This window comes from Mobula hypostoma, chromosome 16 (genome assembly GCF_963921235.1).
Source record: "Mobula hypostoma chromosome 16, sMobHyp1.1, whole genome shotgun sequence".
Taxonomy (NCBI): Eukaryota; Metazoa; Chordata; class Chondrichthyes; order Myliobatiformes; family Myliobatidae; genus Mobula; species Mobula hypostoma.
Window position 1 is genome coordinate 2,186,006 of NC_086112.1, and position 22,205 is coordinate 2,208,210.

The 22,205-nt window shown below is 40.0% G+C and overlaps 1 protein-coding gene across 2 annotated transcripts in view; it reads left to right on the forward strand.

The window, feature by feature from the left end:
• The window catches only part of LOC134357641 (multiple C2 and transmembrane domain-containing protein 1-like), a 575,938-nt gene that overhangs the window by 316,969 nt on the left and 236,764 nt on the right, over positions 1-22,205 (forward strand). For both annotated transcript variants that reach the window (XM_063069271.1, XM_063069272.1), the window contains exons 13-15: positions 16,314-16,416; positions 16,761-16,862; positions 17,087-17,161. In XM_063069271.1, coding sequence (XP_062925341.1) covers positions 16,314-16,416; positions 16,761-16,862; positions 17,087-17,161 — 280 coding nt within the window. The remainder of the gene's footprint in view (positions 1-16,313; positions 16,417-16,760; positions 16,863-17,086; positions 17,162-22,205) is intronic.

The window sequence follows — 22,205 nt, forward strand, 5'->3', positions numbered from 1 at the left end:
CACCAGCCGGCAGTCTGACAGGAAGTCCAAGATCCAGCTGCACAAGGCAGGGTGAAGGTTGAGGTCTCTGAGCTTCTTGTCAAGCTTGGAGGGAATTATTGTGTTGAATGCTGAACTGTAGTCCAGGAACAGCATTCTCACAGAAGTATCCCCCTTCTTCAGATGTGTAATAAAGATGTGTAGAGCTACGGCTATTGCGTCTTCTGTTGATCAGTTGTGTTGGTAGTTAAATTGTAGAGGGTCCAATGCAGGTGGTAGCAAGCTGCAAATGTAGTCCTTGACCAGCATCTCAAAGCATTTGCTTATTATTGAGGTGAGTGTGACAGGAATCCAGTTGTTCAGACATGATAGCCTGGTCTTTTTAGGTACACGAACAATAGTGGATGTTTTGAAGCGGGAGGGCACTCTACAATCCAACATTTTCCCAACCACTGAGTTCAAACTTACTGGCCTATAGTTTCCTTTCTTCTGCCTCTCTCCTTTCTTGAAAAATGGAGTGACATTTACCATTTTCCAGTCTTTTGGAATCATTCAGAATCTGGTGATTCTTGAAAGATCATTACTAATACCTGCACAATCTCTTCAGCCACCTCTTTCAGAACCCTGGGGTGTATACTGTCTACTCCAGGTGACTTATCTACCTTCAGACCTTTCAGTTTCCTAAGAACCTTCTCTCTAGTAATGGCAGCTTCACACACTTCATGCCCCTGACACCTGGAACTTCCAGCATTCTGCTCATGTCATCCACAGTGAAGACTGATGCAAAATGCATATTCAGTTCATCTGCCTTCTCTGCAGCATCATATTTCAGCCATCCAATATCCGCTCTCACCCCTTTCTTCAGATATATAAAGTGTAAAAAACTCTTGGTGCCATCACCAATCTTGATCCTGGCTCTTAGCCCGAGACATCAACAGCTTACACTTTCCCATAGATGCTGCCTTGCTTGCTGAGTTCATCCAGCATTTTGTATATGAACTGCAGATCAATCAGTGGGCATTTTTTGTGAGGAACACAAATTAATCCAAAGTGGTATGCATTTGGAGAAGCAGATGACTGACTGAAGTAACTGAACTCTTTGACATGGCAAGAATTGTTGTTGAGGGAATCTTGTTGCTGATGAACTCATTAGAAGCATAGAAGCATAGAAAACCTACAGCACAATACAGACCATTCGGCCCACAAAGCTGTGCCAAACATGTCCATACCTTAGAACTACCTAGACTCACCCATAGCCCTCTATTTTCCTGAGCTCCATGCACCCATCAGGAGTCTCTTAAAAGCCACTATTGTTCCTGCCTCCACCACCGTCGCCGGCAGCCCATTCCATGCACTCACCACACTCTGTGTGTAAAAAAAAAACTAACTTCTAAAGGTCCTCTAAACCTACTTCCAAGCACCTTAAAGCTATGCCCTCTCGTGCTAACCATTTCAGCCCTGGGGAAAAGCCTCTGACTATCCACAAGATCAATGCCTCTCATCATCTTATACACCTCTATCAGGTCACGTCTCATCCTCTGCCGCTCCAAGGAGAAAAGGCCGAGTTCACTCAACCTATTCTCATAAAGCATGCTCTCCAATCCAGGCAACATCCTTGTAAATCTCCTCTGCACTCTTTCTATGGTTTCCATGTCCTTCCTGTAGTGAGGTGACCAGAACTTAGCACAGTACTCCAAATGGGGTCTGATCAGGGTCCTATATAGCTGCAACATTACCTCTTGGCTCTTAAACTCAATCCCATGGTTGATGAAGGCTAATGCACTGTATGCCTTCCTAACCACAGAGTCAAACTTATGGACTCGGACCCCAAGATCCTGCCGATCCTCCCCACTGCCAAGAGTCTTGCCGTTAATACTATATTCTGTCATCATATTTGACCTACCAAGATGAACCACTTCACACTTATCTGGGTTGAACTCCATCTGCCACTTCTCAGCCCAGTTTTGCATCCTATCAATGTCCCGCTGTAACCTCTGATAGCCCTCCACACTATCCACAACACCTCCAACCTTTGTGTCATCAGCAAACTTACTAACTTATCCCTCCACTTTCTTATCCAGGTCATTTATAAAAATCACGAAGAGTAAGGGTCCCAGAACAGATCCCTGAGGCACACCACTGGTCACTGACCTTCATGCAGAATATGACCTGTCTACAACCACTCTTTGCCTTCTGTGGGCAAGCCAGTTCTGGATCCACAAAGCAATGTCCCCTTGGATCCCATGCCTCCTGACTTTCTCAATAAGGCTTGCATGGGGTACCTTATCAAATGCCTTGCTGAAATCCATATACACTACATCTACGTATGGCTCTATCTTCATCAATGTGTTTTGTCACATCCTCAAAAAATTCAATTACGTTCATAAGGCATAACCTGCCTTTCACAAAGCCATGCTGACTATTCCTAATCATATTATGCCTCTCCAAATGTTCATAAGTCCTGCCTTTCAGGATCACAGGATCTTCTCCATCAACTTACCATTCATTTCAGCAGGTCTTATGAGAAGGCACGTTGTGTGTGTGTGTTAAGATCATAAGATATGGAAGTAGATTAGGCTATTTGGCCCATCGAGTCTGCGTCGCCATTTCATCACGGCTGATCCATTTTCCCTCTCAGTCCTAATCAGGCGTCTTCTCCCCATATCCCTTCATGCCCTGTCTACTCAGGAACCTATCTGCCTCTGCCATAAATATACCCAATGACCTGGCCTCCAGAGCCACCTGTGGCAACAAATTCCACAAACTCACCCTCAGGCTAAACAAATTCCCCCTCATCTCCATGCTAAATGGATGCTCCTCTATTCCTGAGGCTGTGTCCTCTGGTCTTAGACACTCCCAGCATATGAAACAACCTCTTCACATGCACTCTGTTAAGACCTTTCACCGGAGACTTCCGGTAGCGCTCATGGAGTGAAGTCGCGTTCTTGACTCGCTCCATTACCTCTGAGTTTTTTTTTCTCTATGGTCAGCTATACTTTAATTAACCATTAAGGCATCAATTTTTACAATACTTTGAATTAAACTGAATTCTCTGACAATTGGATGATACTTAGATCTGCTATGTCTAAGAACGGGAAAAACGGCAAGGATGGTAAACCTCCGGTTAAACCGAAAGCTACGGATCTCCCCCCGACTGAATCACCGGTGACTTTGAAAGCGATATTGGAGTTAATTCAGAGGGAAATTTCAACCTCTGTTAGGGAGATGATTCGTACGGAAATTGCAGGCTCTGTTAAAGACCTGATTCATACGGAAATCTCAACTAATTTCCAGAAAATTGCCGATTTAATTGATAAGATGCAAACATGTATTGCGGAACATCAGTCGGCTATATCTGATCTTCAAAAATTCGCGCAACAAAGTGAGCTTAAGATGGGGAAAATCGAAGAAACAATTAATGTAATGAAGAAGAAACTTGACTTTTTGACTTTTAAAAACTCTGACTTGGAATCTAGAATGCGACGGCAGAATTTACGAATGATTGGCGTGAGGGAAGCTGTTGAAGCCAACAACCCCATGAAATATTTCTCTCAACTATTAAAAGATGCATTCCCTACTGTATTTCCTGACCAACCACCGCTACTGGATCGTGTTCACAGAATCCCATCATACTCGTCTAGGTCAGATAGACCTAGGCATGTTATTTTACGTTTTCATTATTTTCAAGACAAGGAGAGACTGTTTCGATTCGCTCGATCTAAAGGTTTCATTGATTTTTCGGATCTTAAGTTCCGATTCGTGGAAGATTTCAGTAAACCAATCTGGGACCAACGGGTCCGTTACAGATCCGTGATGTCGGAATTCTATAAGATGGATTTAAGACCAGCGCTGCTGTACCCTGCACGTCTAAGGATTCGCATGTTAGATGGAGCCCTTCGTTTTTTTGATTCTCCATCGGATGCCCAGAGTTATCTGGATCAACTTTCATCTTCAACATCTTAATTGCCTTTTTTTAATTATCTCCGTTGATCGGAGGCTGTGAATTGGTTGGTTTTAACTTTTCTGTGCCCTATTTGGGCAGAAAAGTTTACTTTTGATTTCTTAATATGGCTGCTAAACTTTCTTTTTAACTGCGTCATTTCTTTCTTTTCCCAGGGGATTCTGGGTGGTTACTTCCCTTTTGTCATCTTACGTATTTCCTGTGCGGCCTTAAATTTTGTAGTTTTTTTTAAATTTTATTCTGTTTTGCTTTTTATAATCACTTTATGTTAATAATCCTATTTTTTTTGTTGCTGTGTCTATTCATGAGTTTGAGGTTTATTGTGGTTTTTTTTAATATATATTTTCCGGCTTTTGTTCTGTTCTGTGTGTATTTTAATTGAGCTAACTTTTTTTTACTTATTTTTTTACTGTTTTACAATTAGCTGATCCTTTTCATATTTATACCTTTTTTTTAGGGAGCGTATACCGGAAGTCATGGGGGTAGTTTTAGCGCTTGCTTCTTTCTGGCGGGTCTGCTTTAGATTTTGCCTTGGGGTCTTGGGTGCGGGGTGGTGGGAGGGGCTTCACGTTTTAGTTTGTTTCTCTTTGGGCTATATACATTATTGAAGTACTGGTTGCGTCCTTTTCCCCGGTATCTTTTGTATGTTCTGTTTCCTCTCCGGGTTTGTGGGTCGCGCCTATTGTCAATCCTCCTTGTTGTGGGTTGACTTTAGGATTTATGGAGTTTATTATTAATTTTGTCTCCTGGAATACTAATGGTCTTAATCATCCTATTAAAAGGAAAAAAGTTTTTAAAGTGTTCCGGAGACTTAAAGCACAAATTTTATTTTTACAAGAGACCCATGTACGGAGGGGGGACAGACTACGTTTTTTCAAATTCTGGAAGGGACAACAATTTCATTCGAACTCCAATGCTAAGATTCGAGGCGTCTCTATTTTTATAGATTCCTCAGTTACTTTTATACAACAGGATATTATCTCTGATCCGAATGGTAGATTTTTATTGGTTAGTGGTTTACTATTTAATAAAAAAGTAGTTTTGGTTAATGTTTATGCTCCTAATATGGATTGTCCGGAATTTTATAAATCATTGTTTGATCAGTTTCCGAATTTGAACGAGTTTTCATTGATTTGGGGCGGAGATCTTAATACCTGTTTATCTCCAGCTTTGGACCGTTCGGCTCCTTTACGGACTTTACCTAATAAATCTGCAAATTTGATTAATTTTTTCCTTTCTGATTCTGGGTCGACGGACATTTGGCGTTTTCTGCATCCTCAGGAAAAAGATTTTTCCTTCTTTTCACATGTTCATCATTCCTATTCAAGAATTGATTATTTTTTCGTTGATTCTCGTCTCATTCCTTCAGTGATTAAATGTGATTATGATTCTATAACCATTTCGGATCATGCTCCACTTAAGCTTTCTATTAAAATTATGGCCAATATACCAAACAATAGACAATGGCGTTTTAATTCGCTGTTGCTTCAGGACTCGGACTTTGTTAATTTTATGAATGAACAGATTGAGCTTTTTTTTACAATTAACCATACAGAAGATATTTCGGTTAACACTCTTTGGGACACTTTTAAAGCCTATATTCGGGGTCAGATTATTTCGTATTCCGTTGCTTTGAGGAAGAAACAGAAGCAGGAGGAGATGGCAATTGTGGACAAGATTAAAGAAATTGATAAGAAATATGTTATGGCTCCTTCTGAGGAGCTATACAAACAAAGAACTGAACTTCAAATGGAACACAGTTTACTACTCTCGTCCTCGATTGTAAACCAATTAAAGAAAACAAGAAGTGATTTTTATGTTCACAGTGATAAAATTGGCAAGCTGCTGGCTAATCAATTGAAATCTAATTATGTTAAATCTCAAATCAATCAGATTTATAACCAAAATGATCGATTGATATTGGATCATGTGGGGATTAATCAAACCTTTTGTGATTTTTATTCTTCTTTATATCAATCAGAGTCTCCTCGAGATTCTAAATATATGAATGATTTTTTAGATAAGTTAGACTTCCCTCAGATTTCACAGGATATGTCTTCTTTATTAGATACTTCCATTACAATGGATGAGATTAAGAATGTTATTTTTTCTATGAATCTGGGGAAAGCTCCTGGCCCTGATGGGTTTACCGTTGAATTTTATAAATGTTTTGCTTCTTTATTGATTCCTTGGCTCTATAAGGTTTTTGAGGCTTCTTTGAAACTTGGTAAACTTCCGGAATCTTTTAATAGAGCATCAATTTCTTTAATACTAAAGAAGGATAAAGACCCTGCTCAATGTGCATCTTATAGACCAATATCTTTATTAAATGTTGATTCTAAAGTTTTTTCTAAGTTATTAGCAAATAGACTAGAAAAAGTACTTCCTTCTATTATTTCGGAAGACTAAACGGGTTTTATTAAAGGTCGTTACTCTTTTTATAATATTCGTACATTGTTAAATATCGTTTATACTCCCTCACAAAATGTTCCTGAGTGTGTTATTTCTTTAGATGCCGAGAAAGCTTTTGATAGAGTAGAATGGCCTTATTTATTTAAGGTGCTTGAAATGTTTAATTTTAGCTTGAAATTTATATCCTGGATTAAACTGTTATATCACTCCCCTGTAGCCTCGGTTCATACTAACTCTTTAAACTCACCTTTTTTTCCTCTTTTTCGTGGTACTCGACAAGGCTGTCCTCTTAGTCCCCTATTATTTGATATTGCATTAGAACCTCTTGCAATTGCTATTCAAGAATCTTCAAATATTACTGGGATAACTCGGGGATTAAAGTCCCATAAATTATCACTCTATGCTGATGATTTACTTTTATATATTTCTAATCCTGAGAGATCCATTCCTGCTGTTTTAGAGTTATTAGCACAATTTGGTCTTTTCTCAGGTTATAAATTAAATCTTAGTAAGAGTGAACTTTTTCCGATTAATAAACATCTTCCCTTATATTATAAATTTCCATTTAAATTGATTAATAATTACTTTTCATATCTTGGGATTAAAATTACTTGTAAACATAAAGATTTATTTAAGACTAACTTTTTACCATTAATAGACCATATTACTCAACTTTCATCTAAATGGTTTCCCTTATATTTAACTTTGATTGGTCGTATTAATGCAGTTAAGATGTTTTTTTTGCCAAAATTTTTATATGTGTTTCAGGCATTACCAATTTTCGTTCCTAAATCTTTTTTTGATAAAGTTGACTCTAAAATTTCTTCATTTATTTGGCAGAATAAGAATCCGAGACTGGGTAAAATACATTTACAGAAAGCTAAGAGAGATGGAGGTTTAGCATTACCTAACTTTAGATTTTATTATTGGGCTATTAATATTCGACATATGAAATTTTGGTTACTTGACCGGGACATACTATCTATTCCTAAATGGGTAGCATTGGAATTACAATCTGTTCAGGGTTATACACTTGGTTCTATTTTAGGTTCCTCTCTTCCTTTTGATTCGAAACGCCTTAAGCAGGTCTCTAACCCGATAGTTAAATATGCTTTGCGCATTTGGTTTCAATTCAGAAAATTTTTTGATCTTAATCAATTCGGGTTAGCGATTCCTATTTTAGGTAACATATTTTTTCCTCCCTCTTTTACGGATCGCGCTTTTCAAACTTGGAAGACTAAGGGTATTTTACGGTTTTTGGATTTATTTTTAGATGGTTCCCTTATGTCTTTTGAACAATTATCTAATAAATATAACTTATCAAGAATACATTTTTTTAGATATTTACAAGTTAGAAATTTCCTAAGTACTATACTTTCTTCCTTTCCAATGCTTCCTCCTATATATATTTTAGATTCGATAATTAACCTTAATCCATGTCAGAAAGGTGCATCGGCTATGATTTATAATATTATTATGAAACTTAGGAAAGCTCCATTTGATAAGATTAGGGTAGATTGGGAACAGGAATTGGGGCTTACCATTTCTGTGGATGATTGGGGGCAGATTTTACAATTAGTTAATACTTCCTCTATTTGTGCTAAACATTCCCTAATTCAATTTAAAGTGGTTCATAGAGCACATATGTCCAAAGATAAGTTAGCGCGTTTTTACTCGCATATTAATCCTTTCTGTGATAGATGTTCGGGGCAGATAGCCTCTTTAACTCATATGTTTTGGTCTTGCCCTACTTTGGAAACTTTTTGGAGAGATATTTTCAATATTATTTCTAAGGTATTAAATATAGATATCTCTCCTCACCCTATTACTGCTATCTTTGGACTACCTAAAATTTCTAGTAATCTTTCCCCTTCAGCCCGTAGAATGATTGCATTTCTTACTTTAATGGCGAAAAGATGTATTTTACAACATTGGAAAGAGCTTAATGCTCCAACTACCTTTTTTTGGTTTTCTCAGACGATTTTATGTTTGAATTTGGAGAAAATTAGAAGTAACCTTTATGATTCTTCATTTAAATTTGAACAGATTTGGGGACCTTTTATTCGATATTTTCATTTAATGTAATATTTATCCTTCTTGTTTTTTTTTCACTGTTTTAATGGAGGTCGGGATTGAGGACGTGATTTTAAGTTTAACTCTGTTTGGTTTCAAGTTAGCCCATTGCTTTGCCTTGCTTTTAGTTAGCTGCACGGTGGGTTTTTTTTTGGGTTTTTTTTTCTTTTTTTTCCATTGATATATATAAAATTTAGTATACTATTATGTTATCTTGGTTTCTTATGCTTAAATTACATTGTTTGTAGTATTTTCTTTTTGGTATTGTTATCTTTTGGAATTTTATTATACTTTAACATTGTATTAATGTTTATATGGCTTACCTTTTTTGTATACTTACTCAATAAAAAGATTTAAAAAGAAAGAAAGAAAGAAAGACCTTTCACCATTTGATAGGTTTCAATGAGATCACCCCTCATTCTTCTAAATTCCAGTGAATACAGGCTCAGAGCCATCAAACGTTCTGCATATGACAAGACATTCAATCCTGTAATCATTTTCATGAACCTCCTTTGAACCCTCTCCAGTTTCAGAATGTCCCTTATAAGGTCAGGGTTCAGAACTGCACACAATACCCCAAGTGAGGCCTCACCAGTGCGTTATAAAGTCTCAACATTACATCCTTGCTTTTATATTCTAGTCCTCTTGAAATGAATGCTAATATTGCATTTGCCTGCCTCACCAAAGACTCAAAATACAAATTAACCTTTAGGGAATCCTGCACAAGGACTCCCAAGTCCTTTTGTGCCTCAGTTTTTTCTATTTTCTCTCCATTTAGAAAATAGTCAACCCTTTCATTTCTTCTACCAAAGTGCATGACCATATACTTCTTGACACAGTATTCCATCTGCCATTTCTTTGCCCATTCTCCTAATCTGTCTAAATCTTCAAAACTCCTTGCCTTCCACCTATTTTCATATCACCTGCAGACTTTGAAACAATGCCTTCCATTCCATCATCCAAATCATTGACACATAATGTAAAAAGAGTTGGTCCCAACACAGTCCCCTGTGGAACATCACCAGTTCCCACCAGCCAATCAGCAAGGCTCCCTTTATTCCCAGTCTTTGCTTGCTGCCCATCTGCCAATGCTCTATCCATGATCCGACATCTACTCTCACCTCTCTCTTAAATTTTATATATCTGGAGGAACTTTTGGTATCCTGTTTGATATTATTGGCTAGCTTACCTTGTTGGCACAACATTGTGGGCTGAAGGGCCTGTACTGTGCTGCACCATTCTATGTTCTATGTCTTCGTTAGTTGCGTTATGGTGTTTTCTCAAAGCTTCCTATTAATTCTTCACTATTATAGGCCCCTCTTTTGCTTTGACTTCTCTTGTCAGCCATGGTGGTTGCATCATCCTGTCTTCAGAATACTTCTTCTCTAGGATGTATATATCCCATGCCTTTTGAAGTGCTCCCAGAAGTTCCAGCCATTGCTGTTCTTGTGTCATCTCTGCCAGTGTTCTTTTTCCAATCAGTACTCCGCTATAACACTGATAGATAGATCTGACTTTGTCCAAAGCTGGCACAGTAGCAAGGGACTGAGATGAAAGATTGACGGGTATCTTTGCCACTGAATGGCAACAGCAAGGCCACTCACAAATCTTATGTATTTTGTTATATAGGTAAATAAGATTTAAATGTAGGAGTCATGATAAATTTTGAAGATGATATAATTTGTGTTTGACAAGATAAGGATGGTTTTTCACTTCAGAGAGACATTGATAATCTTCATTAAAATTAGAAGTGATATTTTTGACCCTTCGGTTAAATTTGAAGAAACTTGGAAATCTTTTATGCAACATTTTCATATGATGTAATCTGACCTTTCCGAATCTTTTTTCTAAACTTAAGTTATATGATGAGAGGAGCGGAGTTAACGACATTATTGAACGTGTCTGATACAATCTGTTGGTCTAACCCTGTTTTGCTTTTTTTGAGTTTTTTTTCTCTTTTTCTTTTGGGCTTTTTTTTGTTTATATTTTTTTTCTTTTTATTTCTTTTTTTAATGATTAATCTCATTATGAGTTTGGAAGTCTTTTATATCTATGTTACTTAAAATTCATTTTATATATGCTGATGAACATTATTCCAATCTCTTTGTACCAACTTTGTTATTGAGTTTATAATTTTGAAAAACTAATAAAAAGATTTAAAAAGAAAGAAAGATAATCTTCTTATAATTCTTATAATCAGTTCTTATAATCATTATACAGTACTTTATTCTGTTTAACTTCAATAAGGTGAACTGGCATTTTTGTTTTGGAGATGGTGGTTATGTTCTATAGTTAGAATAAAGCCAGCCACAGTGTAATTTCCTGTCATGTTTCCCAGTTATCTAGATCATCTACATGCCCATGTTACACCACATCTATACAGGTTTTCTTCTCTGTCCGTTCTGGAAATTCCTTGAAGATCTTGTCTTCCTCCTCTTCCTCCTTAATTAACATACTCTATGTGGACATCAGTCGATTACAGGGCCAACTCTACCTCTTCAACCCTCTCAGATACATTGTCAGTCATTATCATAAATTAATCTAATTTCTCTGCTTTTTTAATTATTATTTCACTAGCACTTTGTCCATTGCCTCTCATTAGTGGCCTAGTTTCATCCATTTTCTCGGCCAGTGTAATCCAGGTTCTTGACATTCTAGCTGAAGAAGGTTTCCCCACTCTCCTCCAATAACACCTCTAAATCTCATCCCCATTACTCCAAACCTAGTTCTATCTGAGTATGGGATGAGGAAATGTTTCCTAGTTTTATATATCCTTCCTAGTTTTATATACCTGAGCCACATCCCCACTTAACCTCCTCCACCCCTGGGAGTTCACCCTAGCTTCTCCAGATTCCCCTCATAATAGAACTAAGCCAGGCAACTTCCTGGTGAATCTACTCGACACCCTCTCCAATTCCATTCCATCTTTCTAATACCCCAGGCAAGATCTGACCATGGTTTTATAAATTTGGAGCATTACCTCCCTACTTCAGTTTTTAATGGCTTGACTGAAGAGGGCTTGTATCGCATATACAAGAGGGCTTGTATCATTTCTTAATGCATGCATTACTAAATGACAATGAACGAGGACTGCGCGTCCTCATAATCTAATCTAATATTCTGTCTTAACACTGTTATCTATCTGTGTTGTCACCATCAAGGACTTTATACTTCAGAGTAGCTCTTGCTCAATACCCTACCGTTCATGGTGTCTGTCCTAACCTCATCGGTGTCTTCATGTCTTTGGTCAACTTACTGATCTACGCCTATGTCATTCATGTACAGTATGTCACAAATAGCAGTGACCTAGCACCTGCAAGGACCTAGCATCATCTTTGTGGGGCAGTCACGTGTCCTAGCATCATCACTTTTGGACACTTCCACTCAGATATCCTAGAACCATTGTTGTGGGACACTTCCATTCAAGGGTTCTAGCACCTGCAAGGAGCTAGCATCATCATGGTGGGACAGTCACGTGTCGTAGCATCATCAATGTGGGACAGTCACGTGCCGTAGCATCATCAATGTGGGACACTTCCACTCACATGTCCTACCACCATCATTGTGGATGCTGTAAATTTTGTGCAACAGACACAATGCTGGAGGAACTCAGCAGGTCAGACAACATCAATAAAGGGATAAACTGTTGGCATTTCATACCAAGACCCTTCATCAGATCCTGTTTATTCCCCTCCATTTATACCGTCTGACTTGAGTTTCTCCAGTGTTTTGTGTGTGTGTTTCTACCTCTGTCACCCTCTGTCTCCTGTGTGGGAGGACTCAGTGGGTAAAGCAGTATCTTTTGGCATGATGGTTGTGACCCTGAATCAGTATTGGGAGTATGAAGGGTTGATAACCAGTATCAATAGGTGGCAATGGGTCCAGGTCCTTGCTGAGGCAGGAGTTCAGTTTTGTCATGACCAACCTCTCAAAGCATGTTATCACTGTCGATGTGAGTGCCACTGGTGATAGTCATTAAGGCAGCTCACATTATTCTTCTTGGGCACTGGTATAATTATTGCCTTTTTGAAGCGTGGGAACTTCCGCCTGTAGCAGTGAGAGGTTGAAAATGTCCTTGAGTACTCCCATCAGTTGGTTGGCACAGATTTCTGAGCCTTACCAGGTACTCCATCAGGACCTGCTGCTTTGTAAGGGTTCACTCTCTTTAAAGACAGCCTAACATCGGCCTCTGAGACAGAGATCACAGGGTCATCAGGTGCAGCAGGGATCTTCACAGCTGTAGTTGTGTTCTCACTTTCAAAGCGGGCATAGAAGCTGTTGAGTTCACCTGGTAGTGAAGCATCACTGCCATTCATGCTATTGGGTTTCACTTTGTAGGATGTAATGTCTTGCAGACCCCGTCAGAGTTGCCGTGCAGCTGATATCGCCTCCAAGCTCGTTTGAAATTGTCCCTTTGCCCTTAAAGTAGCCCTCCGCAAATCATACCTGGTTTTTTGGTACAGGCCTGGGTCACCAGACTTGAATGCCACAAATCTAGCCTTCAGCAGACGAGCTGTTATGGTGATAGGCAAATTGCAGTGGGTCCAGGTCCTTGCTTTAGCAGGAATTGATTCTAACCATAACCAACCTCTTAAAGCACTTCTTCACCATAGATATGATAGCTATTGGATGATAGGCATTAAGGCAGCTCATCCTGCTCTTCTTGGGCATTGGTATGCCTTCTCTCCGTAACCTTTGATGTCCTTACTAATCAAGAATCCATCAGCCTCTTCTTTAAATATTCCCAATAACTTGGCCTCCAACAGCTATATGAGGCCATGAATTCTGCAGATTCACTACCCTCTGACTGAAGAAATTCCTACTCATCTAAGTTCTAAAGAAATGGCCTTGTGTGCTGGGACTGTACACTCTGTCCTAGCTCCCCACTGTTGGAAACATTCATTCTATCTGGGCCTTTCAATATTTGATACATTTCAGAGATCCTTCCTCATTCTTCTGAACTCCAGTGAGTACAGACCCAGATCATGAAACCCTCCTCCTACGTTAACTCTTTAATTCCTGGGATCATTCTTATGTGCCACCTCTGGATCCTCTCCAATCCCAGGTTATCCTTGCTTAGATAAGGAGCCCAAAACTGTTCACAATATACCAAGGGAGGCCTCACAAGTGCCTTATAAAGCCTCAGCATTGCATCCTTGCTTTTAAATTCTAGTCCTCTTCAAATGAATACTAACATTGCATTTGCCTTCCTCACCATCGACTCAACTTACAAATGTACATAATTTTATCTCGTTTCTCAATAGGAACATCAGTTTCACTTAACACACACAAAATACTGGAGGAACTCAGCTGACCAGGCAGCATCTATGGAAAAGAGTATTGTTGATGTTTCAGGCTGAAACCATTCAGCAGGACTGGAGGAAAAAAAACTGAGGAGTAGATTGAAGAAGTGGGGGGAGGGAAGTGAGAAACACATGGTGACAGGTGAAATCTGAAGCAAGAGGGCTGAAGTAAAGAGCCGAGAAGTTAATTGGTGAAGGAGACAGAAGAAATGGAAGAAAGAAAAGGGGGGAGGAGCACCAGAGAGTGTCGATGAGCGGGCAAGGAGATAAGATGAGTGAGAGAAAAGGGGCTGGGAAATGGTGAAGGGGGTGCGGGGTGGGGGTTATTACCAGAAGTTTGAGAAATTGACGTTCATGCCATCAGGTTGGAGGCTACCCAAACAGAATATAAGGTGTTGTTCCTCCAACCTAAATTGGTCTCATCACGAAAGTGGAGGAGGCCACGGATAGACATTTCAGAATGCGAATGGGAAGCAGAATTAAAATGAATGGCCACTGGGCGATCCCACTTGTTCTGGTGGACGGAGTGTAGGCGTTTGGCAAAGCGGTCACCCAATCTACATCGGGTCTCACCTATCTACAGGAGACCACATTGGGAGCACCAGCCACAGTACATTACCCTGACATACTCACAGGTGAAATGTTTTCTCAGTTGGGAGGACTGTTTAGGGCCCTGGATGGTAGTGAGGCAGGAGGTGTTGGGGCAGGTGTAGCACTTGTGCTGCTTGCAAGGATAAGTGCCAGGAGGGAGATCAGTGGGGATGGACAAATGGACAAGGGAGTGATCCCTGCAGAAAGCAGAAAGTGGGGGGAAGGAAAGATGTGCTTGGTGGTGGGATCTGGATCCCCATCCTTAACAATTGATTCCAACGTCTTCCCAACTACTGAGGTCAGGCTAACTGGTCTATAATTTCCTTTCTGCTGCCTTTCTCCTTTCTTAAACAGTGCAGTGACATTTGCAATTTTCCAGTCCTCTGGCTCCAATGATTTTTGAACAATTATTACTAATACGATTATTATTACTGATGCCTCCACAATCTCTTCTGCTACTTCTTTCAGAACCCACCCAAGGGTGCAGTTCATTTGGTCCGGGTGACTTTGGTCTTTCAGCTTTTTGAGCACATTCTCCCTTGTAATAGTAACTGCACCCACTTCTCTTCCCTCACACCCTTCAACATCTGGCACACTGTTGGTGTTTTCTGCAGTGAAGACTAATGCAAAATACTCATTTAGTTCATCTGCCATCTCCTTGACCCCGTTATTATTTCTCCAGCCTCATTTTCTAATAGTCCTGTATCCACGCTCATCTCTTTTTTATTTTTTACATACTTGAAAAAGCTTTTACAATCCACGTTGATATTGTTTGCTAGCTTTGACTTCCCACGTTAGCCATGGTTGTACTATTTTGCCATTTGAGTATTTCTTCATTTTTGGAATACATCTATCCTGCACTTCCTCATTTTTCCCAGAAACGCACATCATTGCTTCTCTGCTGTCATCCCTGCCAGCATCTCCTTCCAATTTCCTTTGGCCAACTCCTCTCTCATACCACTGTAATTTCCTTTACTCTGCTGAAATACTGCTGCATCAGACTTTACTTTCTCCCTAGCAAATTTCAAGATGAACTCTATCATATTGTGATTACTGACTCCTAAGAGCTCTTTTATCTTAAGCACCCTAAGCACCTCTGGTTCATTACATAACACTCAATCCAATATAGCTGTCCTCCAGTAGGGTCAACAACAAACTGCTCTAAAAAGCCATCTCGTAGGCATTCAGCAAACTCATTCGCTTAAGATCCATTACCAACCTGATTTTCCCAATCAAAGTGCATGTTGAAATCTCCCATGACTATCATAACATTGCCCTTTTGACTTGCCTTTTTTATTTCCTGTTGTAATCTGTGGTCCACATCCCAGCTACTGTTGGGAGCTGCATATAACTGCCATCAGGGTCCTTTTATCCTTGCAGTTTCTTGACTCAACCCACAAGGATTCAACATGTTCCGATCCTGTCACATCTTTCTACTGATTTGATGCCATTCTTTACCAGCAGAGCCATGCCATCCCCTTGTGCCTACCTTCCCATCCCTCTGATACAACGTGTAACCTTGGACATTCAGCCCCCAACTACAACCATCCGTCAGCCACAATTCAGCGAAGGCCACAATATCATACCCAACAATCTGTAACAGAGCAACAAGATCATCCACTTTATTTCTTATACTCCGTGCAAGGAGATTAACACTTTGAGTACTGTATTTGCTATCCTTTTTGATTCTGCATCCCCAATGCACTGATACTCACCCTGCTGGCTGCAGTTTTGTCCTATCATCTGCCTGCCCTTCCTGACAGTCTGACTGCGTGCTATCTTTGCTTTTTTTAACCATCTGTCCTATCCTGAGTCGCTTCACTCTGGTTCCCACCCCCTGCCAGATTAGTTTTCATGCCAACTTTTCATGTGTTACTCTTTATTTGGTTTCTGTTCACCTACCTATACATTATTTTATGAAGTTTAGTATTTGTTGCTCATTAACTTATATTTTCCCCTCTGTATTTGCTTCCTTTCCACTGTTTTCTATTCAGCAACATTGAAGACATCCACTCGGTTCTGGAAGTGACAGTTTACGATGAAGATCGGGATCGCAAAGCAGACTTCCTCGGCAAAGTTGCTATACCTTTGCTAGCTGTAAGTTTAATCTGGCAGTTGCATGCTTTGTTTTTCTTGCTTAATGAAATTTCAGTCTGCGTGTCTGTCAGTTCTCAAGCAAGGTTTGCAGTAATGTGGCGAAAATACTTGCACGCACAATCTACAACATGCGGAATACTTGCACGCTCAATCCACGGCCGTGCGGAATCCCATGATACTTTTTTTTGACAGACTTGGTGCTGGTAATGAACAGGTACTTGTCAAAGTTGCCACAGTTGTTTTGGGTTCTCTGTCAGTTTCAGCAGCTCGGGGTCAAAGGTGGCTGGGTGTGTGTATTCAGCAGAGACCGAGAGACAGACGGCTGTCATGTCCTTTTCCCACAGATTCAAAGCGGTAAAGAGAAAGCCTACGTCTTGAAAAACAAGAATCTGACAGGGGCAACAAAGGGGGTCATCTATCTTGAAATGGATGTGATTTTTAATGTTGTAAGTGTTAACTTTGTCTTTTTATACTGGATACAAACTTTTTGGTTGGTTAAGTCTCATTAAAGATCCTTTATGAGTAATTTATGTTACATAAAACATTTATTTTCCTCATGCTTTTCTCTGTAGACTGCCAGTATAAATGATTTTTTTCAGTCCTGTAATTGCCATGGGAAATATCTTACACTGAGACTGAATCATTTTTGTCCCTCTGTGATACATTGCAGGTAAGAGCAAGTATTAGAACTATCACTCCCAAAGAAGAGAAGTACATTGAAGAGGAACAGAAAATCTCCAAAGAGGTACACATTGCCACATTGAAATGTTTTTCTGTGTATTATCACAACATTCTTTCAAAGTAATACCAGTGATCCGATATGCACAGTGAAGTTTTTCAATATGCTGTCCACGTCAATTGTATCTTGATAGTTTGCCTATGCTTTCGTAATATGTAAGTAATTTAGTTTTCTAAAGTTACCCAAAGAAATATTCATTCATCCAACTTAATCATTTTGACAAGATACAGGAGTGTGCGGCGAAGTTGCTGTTTGGTCTACAATTATGTTTTGCAGTTATAAGACCATGGGGGTACATGGACACAAAGAGTTTCCAGTCCAACAAGGGCAAATAGGAACATGAATCATAGAAGCAGAATTAAACCATTCGGCCCATCAATTCTGTTTTGCCATTTATTTTTCCTCTTAACCCATTCAATTCCCTTACTAATTAAGAATTTATCAACCTCCATGTTAATGACTTGGCCTCCACAATCCTCTGTGGCAATGAATTCTACAGATTGGACTATCTTAGGTGGGAATCTTGGTCAGCATGGACCAGTTGGGCTGGAGGGCTTGTTAGGGTGCCCTTTTACTCTAACTGAGTGGTGGCAGGTTGAAATTTACAGTTTTTGTTTCTGCAGATGCTAGAAAATCAGAGTGACACACACAAAATGCTGGAGGAACTCAGCAGGTCAGGTAGCATCTATGGAAACAAATAAACATCTGACTTTTCAGGCCAAGACCCTTTATCAGGACTGAAAAGGAGTGGGGAAGATGTCAGAATAAAAAGGTGGGGCAGGGAAAGGAGGCTAGCTGGAAGGTGATAGGTGAAGCTAAGTGGGTGGAAAAGGTAAAGAGCTGGAGAGGAAGGAATCTGATAGGAGAGGAGAGAGGACCATAGGAGAAAGGAAAGAAGTTATTTTATAGAAATATTTTTCATCTGCTGTTTGGCACAATATTGTAGCCAGTTCAATTAAACTGTGTAGAAAAGTATAATTATTGGGAAATGCTAACAATTTCATGATATGACTGGACATATTTCATGGCAACATCCACAGCTCTGGCTCCAATGTGTTGGACAACTGGACAATTCCTGGCTTCACTGGGTTTCCACAGAGATCAAAAACAGAACAGAAGCTACATTTATCCTGTCCATTTGCTCTTGAGTTCGACCTGGATTGTGGTGCAGCACTGAAGCAAAGTTAAAGTCTGTCACGAGCCTTGTGGCTCATCAGGCCGGAGCTTATGCCGGTTTCCATGGCGTGAAGCGACTGAGAGTACGAGAACCCCCCCCCCCCCGGATAGGATGCCAGTCTATCGTGAGGTTAACCCCCAGCATTTCACCGGTACCCATTTTCAGCTGGGTGGATTGGAGCAGTGTGTGGTTAAGTGCCTTGCTGAAGGACACAACACAGAGCCTCGGATGGGGCTTGAACTCACAACCTTCAGATCGCTAGTCCAACGCCTTAACCACTTGGCCACACGCCACACATACTGAAGCAAAGTAAGGGCAAAATATTATTAATGTCTCTTCTTAATTTGATCAGAATCCAAATCAGGTTTAATTTCACTGACAAATGTCGTGAAATTTGTTAACTTTGCGGCAGCAGTACAATGCAATACATGATGAATTGGAGAAAAAGAAAAGTAATTATATATATAAAATAGTTAAATTAAGTAAGTAGTGCCACAAAAAGAAAACCTTTTAAAAAGTAGTGAGGTATTGTTCATGGGTCCATTCAGAAATCAGATGGGAGAGGGGAGCAGAAACTGTTCCTGAATCATTAAGCGTGTGACTTCAGTCTTCTGTACCTCCTTCCTGATGGTAGCAATGAGAAGAGGGCAAGTCCTGGGTGATGAGGTCCTCAATGATGGGCGCTGCCTTCCTGAGTCACCGCTCCTAAAAGATATCCTGGATACCACGGAGGCTGGTGACTAATTTTACAACTCTCTGCAGCTTACTTCAATCCTGTGCAGTAGCACCTCCTCCCACACAGTGGAGCTTTGATATCTGGAAAGGATGTGAATCGGGTTTTATTGTTGCTCAGAAATCTACAGAGGAATTTATTTTTTATTTTATTTATTGAGATACAGTACAGAACAGGTCCTTCCAGCCTTTTGAGCCACACTGCCCAACAACCCCCAATTTAACCCGAGCCTCATCACAGGAGAATTTACAATGCACAATTGACCTACTAACCAATATATCTTTCAACGGTGGGAGGAAACCAAGGATCCAGAAGAAACCTACACATTCGATGGGGAGGACATAAAACTTCTTAAAGAGGACGTAGGAATTGAACTCTGAACTCCAACACCCTGAGTTGTAATAGCATCATGCTAACTACTACATTTCCATGTCACCAGCTAGAGCATCACATCACTCAATTACATTGTTCAGGTAGCTGCTTCTGCCCCGAGCTTTGTCACTCAGCTTGGAACTGACTGGTCAAAACTGGGCCAAGCTAGACTTACTTGAGTGTAGGACTGGGGAAACAAAATGTGCATCTAGATGTTGGGCCCAAGGTAGATCCTTTGGGATTTTGACACCCAAGAGCTTGAAAATATTCACTTTTCCACCACTGTCCTTTCAATGAACACTTGCATATTCTCCTGATTTCCCCTTCCTGAAGTCCATAATCAACTCTTTGGTCTTATTGATATTGAGAACAAGGCTGTTATTGAGACACGACTTGAATAGCCGATCTATTTCACTTGCGTCTTCTCAATGTCGTGACCATACGGATTGGGTCCAGTTTGTCTATATTCGCATTCTTTCATAATAACGAACAGCTACTGATTTTAGTAACAGTGTTTCGATAGTACATCAGCAAAGATGTATTTTGAACATAAGTTACAAAGCAAGTTTTAATTAAATTCTGCCACATCACCTCAGCTTCATATTCCAGTAAATCCTGAGGCAGGTTTTCAAACTCTTTCCCCCCCCGGTACTGTTCCATCTGCTGAGTTGCTGAATCCGAATCAGAATCAGAATCTGATTTCATATCACTGGCACACGTTGTGAAATTTGTTGTTTTGCAATAGCAGTACATTGCAATAGATACTAATTTTAAAAACTATAAATTACAATAACTGATATAAACATCTAAATTAACTCTTGCAAAAAGGGAGAAATTTCAGTATCAATAGATTTTGAAACATTTTAAAACCAAGTTGCTTATTGAGGTATCCATGGAACTGACTGTGGATTTCAGCTGTAATAGTCCTAGAAAGAAATATTTGATGATTCCCATTGGAGCTGCAGACAAACCATTGCCACTGATTGGTGCCATTTCGATCAATCCAGTTATTACTTCTGATACCTGCAATTCCTGTAAATGCCTCCAAGAAAATGAACCTTAAATTGGGAACAGATGTTCTCAGGGAAAAGTATGGAAGAATTGTGGCAAATGTTCAGGGGATATTTGTGTGGAGCTCTGCATACGTATGTTCCAATGAAGCAGGGAAGTTAAGGTAGGGTACAGGAACCGTGGTGTATAAAAGCTGTAATAAATCCAGTCAAGAAGAAAAGAAAAGCTTACAAAAGGTTCAGAAAGCTAGGTAATGTTAGAGATGTAGAAGATTATAAGGCTAACAGGAAGGAGCTTAAAAAGGAAATTAGGAAAGCCAGAAGGGGCCATGAGAAGGCCTTGGTGGGCAGGATTAAGGAAAACCCCAAGGCATTCTGCAAGTATGTGAAGAGCAAGAGGATAAGATGTGAAATAGGACCTATCAAGTGGGACAGTGGAAAAGTATATATGGATTTGATAAGGTACCCCATGCAAGGCTTATTGAGAAAGTAAGGAGACATGGGATCCAAGGGGACATGGCTTTGTGGATCCAGAATTGGCTTACCCACAGAAGGCAAAGAGTAGTTGTAGATGGGTCATATTCTGTTTGGAGGTTGGTGACCAGTGGTGTGCCTCAGGGATCTGTTCTGGGACCCTTACTCTTCGTGATTTTTATAAATGACCTGGATGAGGAAGTGGAGGGATGGGTTGGTAAATTTGATGACACAAAGGTTGGAGGTGTTGTGGATAGTGTGGAGGGCTGTCAGGGGTTACAGCGGGATATGGATAGGATGCAAAACTGGGCTGAGAATTGGCAGATGGAGTTCAATCCAAATAAGTGTGAAGTGGTTCATTTTGGTAGGTCAAATAAGCTGGCAGAATACAGTATTAATGGTAAGACTCTTGGCATCAGAGGGATCTTGGGGTCCGAGTTCATAGGACGCTCAAAGCAGCTGCACAGATTGATTCTGTGGTTAAGAAGGCATATGGTGTATTGGCCTTCATCAATCATGGAATTCAATTTAAGAGCCGAGAGGTAATGTTGCAGTTATGTAGGACCCTGGTCAGACCCCACTTGGAGTACTGTGCTCAGCTCTGGTCGCCACACTACAGGAAGGATGTGGAAGCCATAGAAAGGATGCAGAGGAGATTTACAAGGATGTTGCCTGGATTGGGAAGCATGCCTTATGAAAACAGGTTGAGTGAACTCAGCCTTTTCTCCTTGGAGCAACTGAGGATGAGAAGTGACCTGATAGAGGTGTATAAGATGATGAGAGGCATTGATCATGTGGATAGTCAGAGGCTTTTTCCCAGGGCTGAGATGGTTGCCACAAGAGGACACAGGTTTAAGGTGCTGGGGAGTAGGTATAGAAGAGATGTCAGGGGTAAGTTTTTTACTCGGAGTGGTGAGTGCGTGCTGCTGGCAACGGTGGTGGAGATGGATACGATAGAGTCTCCTTTTTTTTCATTTTTTTTAATTAGTTTTTTTGAGTTTCTACAACAGAAACAAAACCCACCAGCAAAAAAGGGATTTATACAGTGAAAACAAACATGTCCAATATACAATTCATAACAGTAAAGAAAAAGCACCCAAAATAAAATCATATATAATTAGCATCCTCCCCACCCTCCCTCTACGCAACTCCAAGCCAATCATTTCGATGTAAAGAAAAGTTAAACAGAGCTTTTGTCACCACAGAGCTGTAAATATAATAAAAAGTATTTTGCCTACTACCTAAGCTGTAATATATTTCATATGGAAAAAACTGTAAAACTTA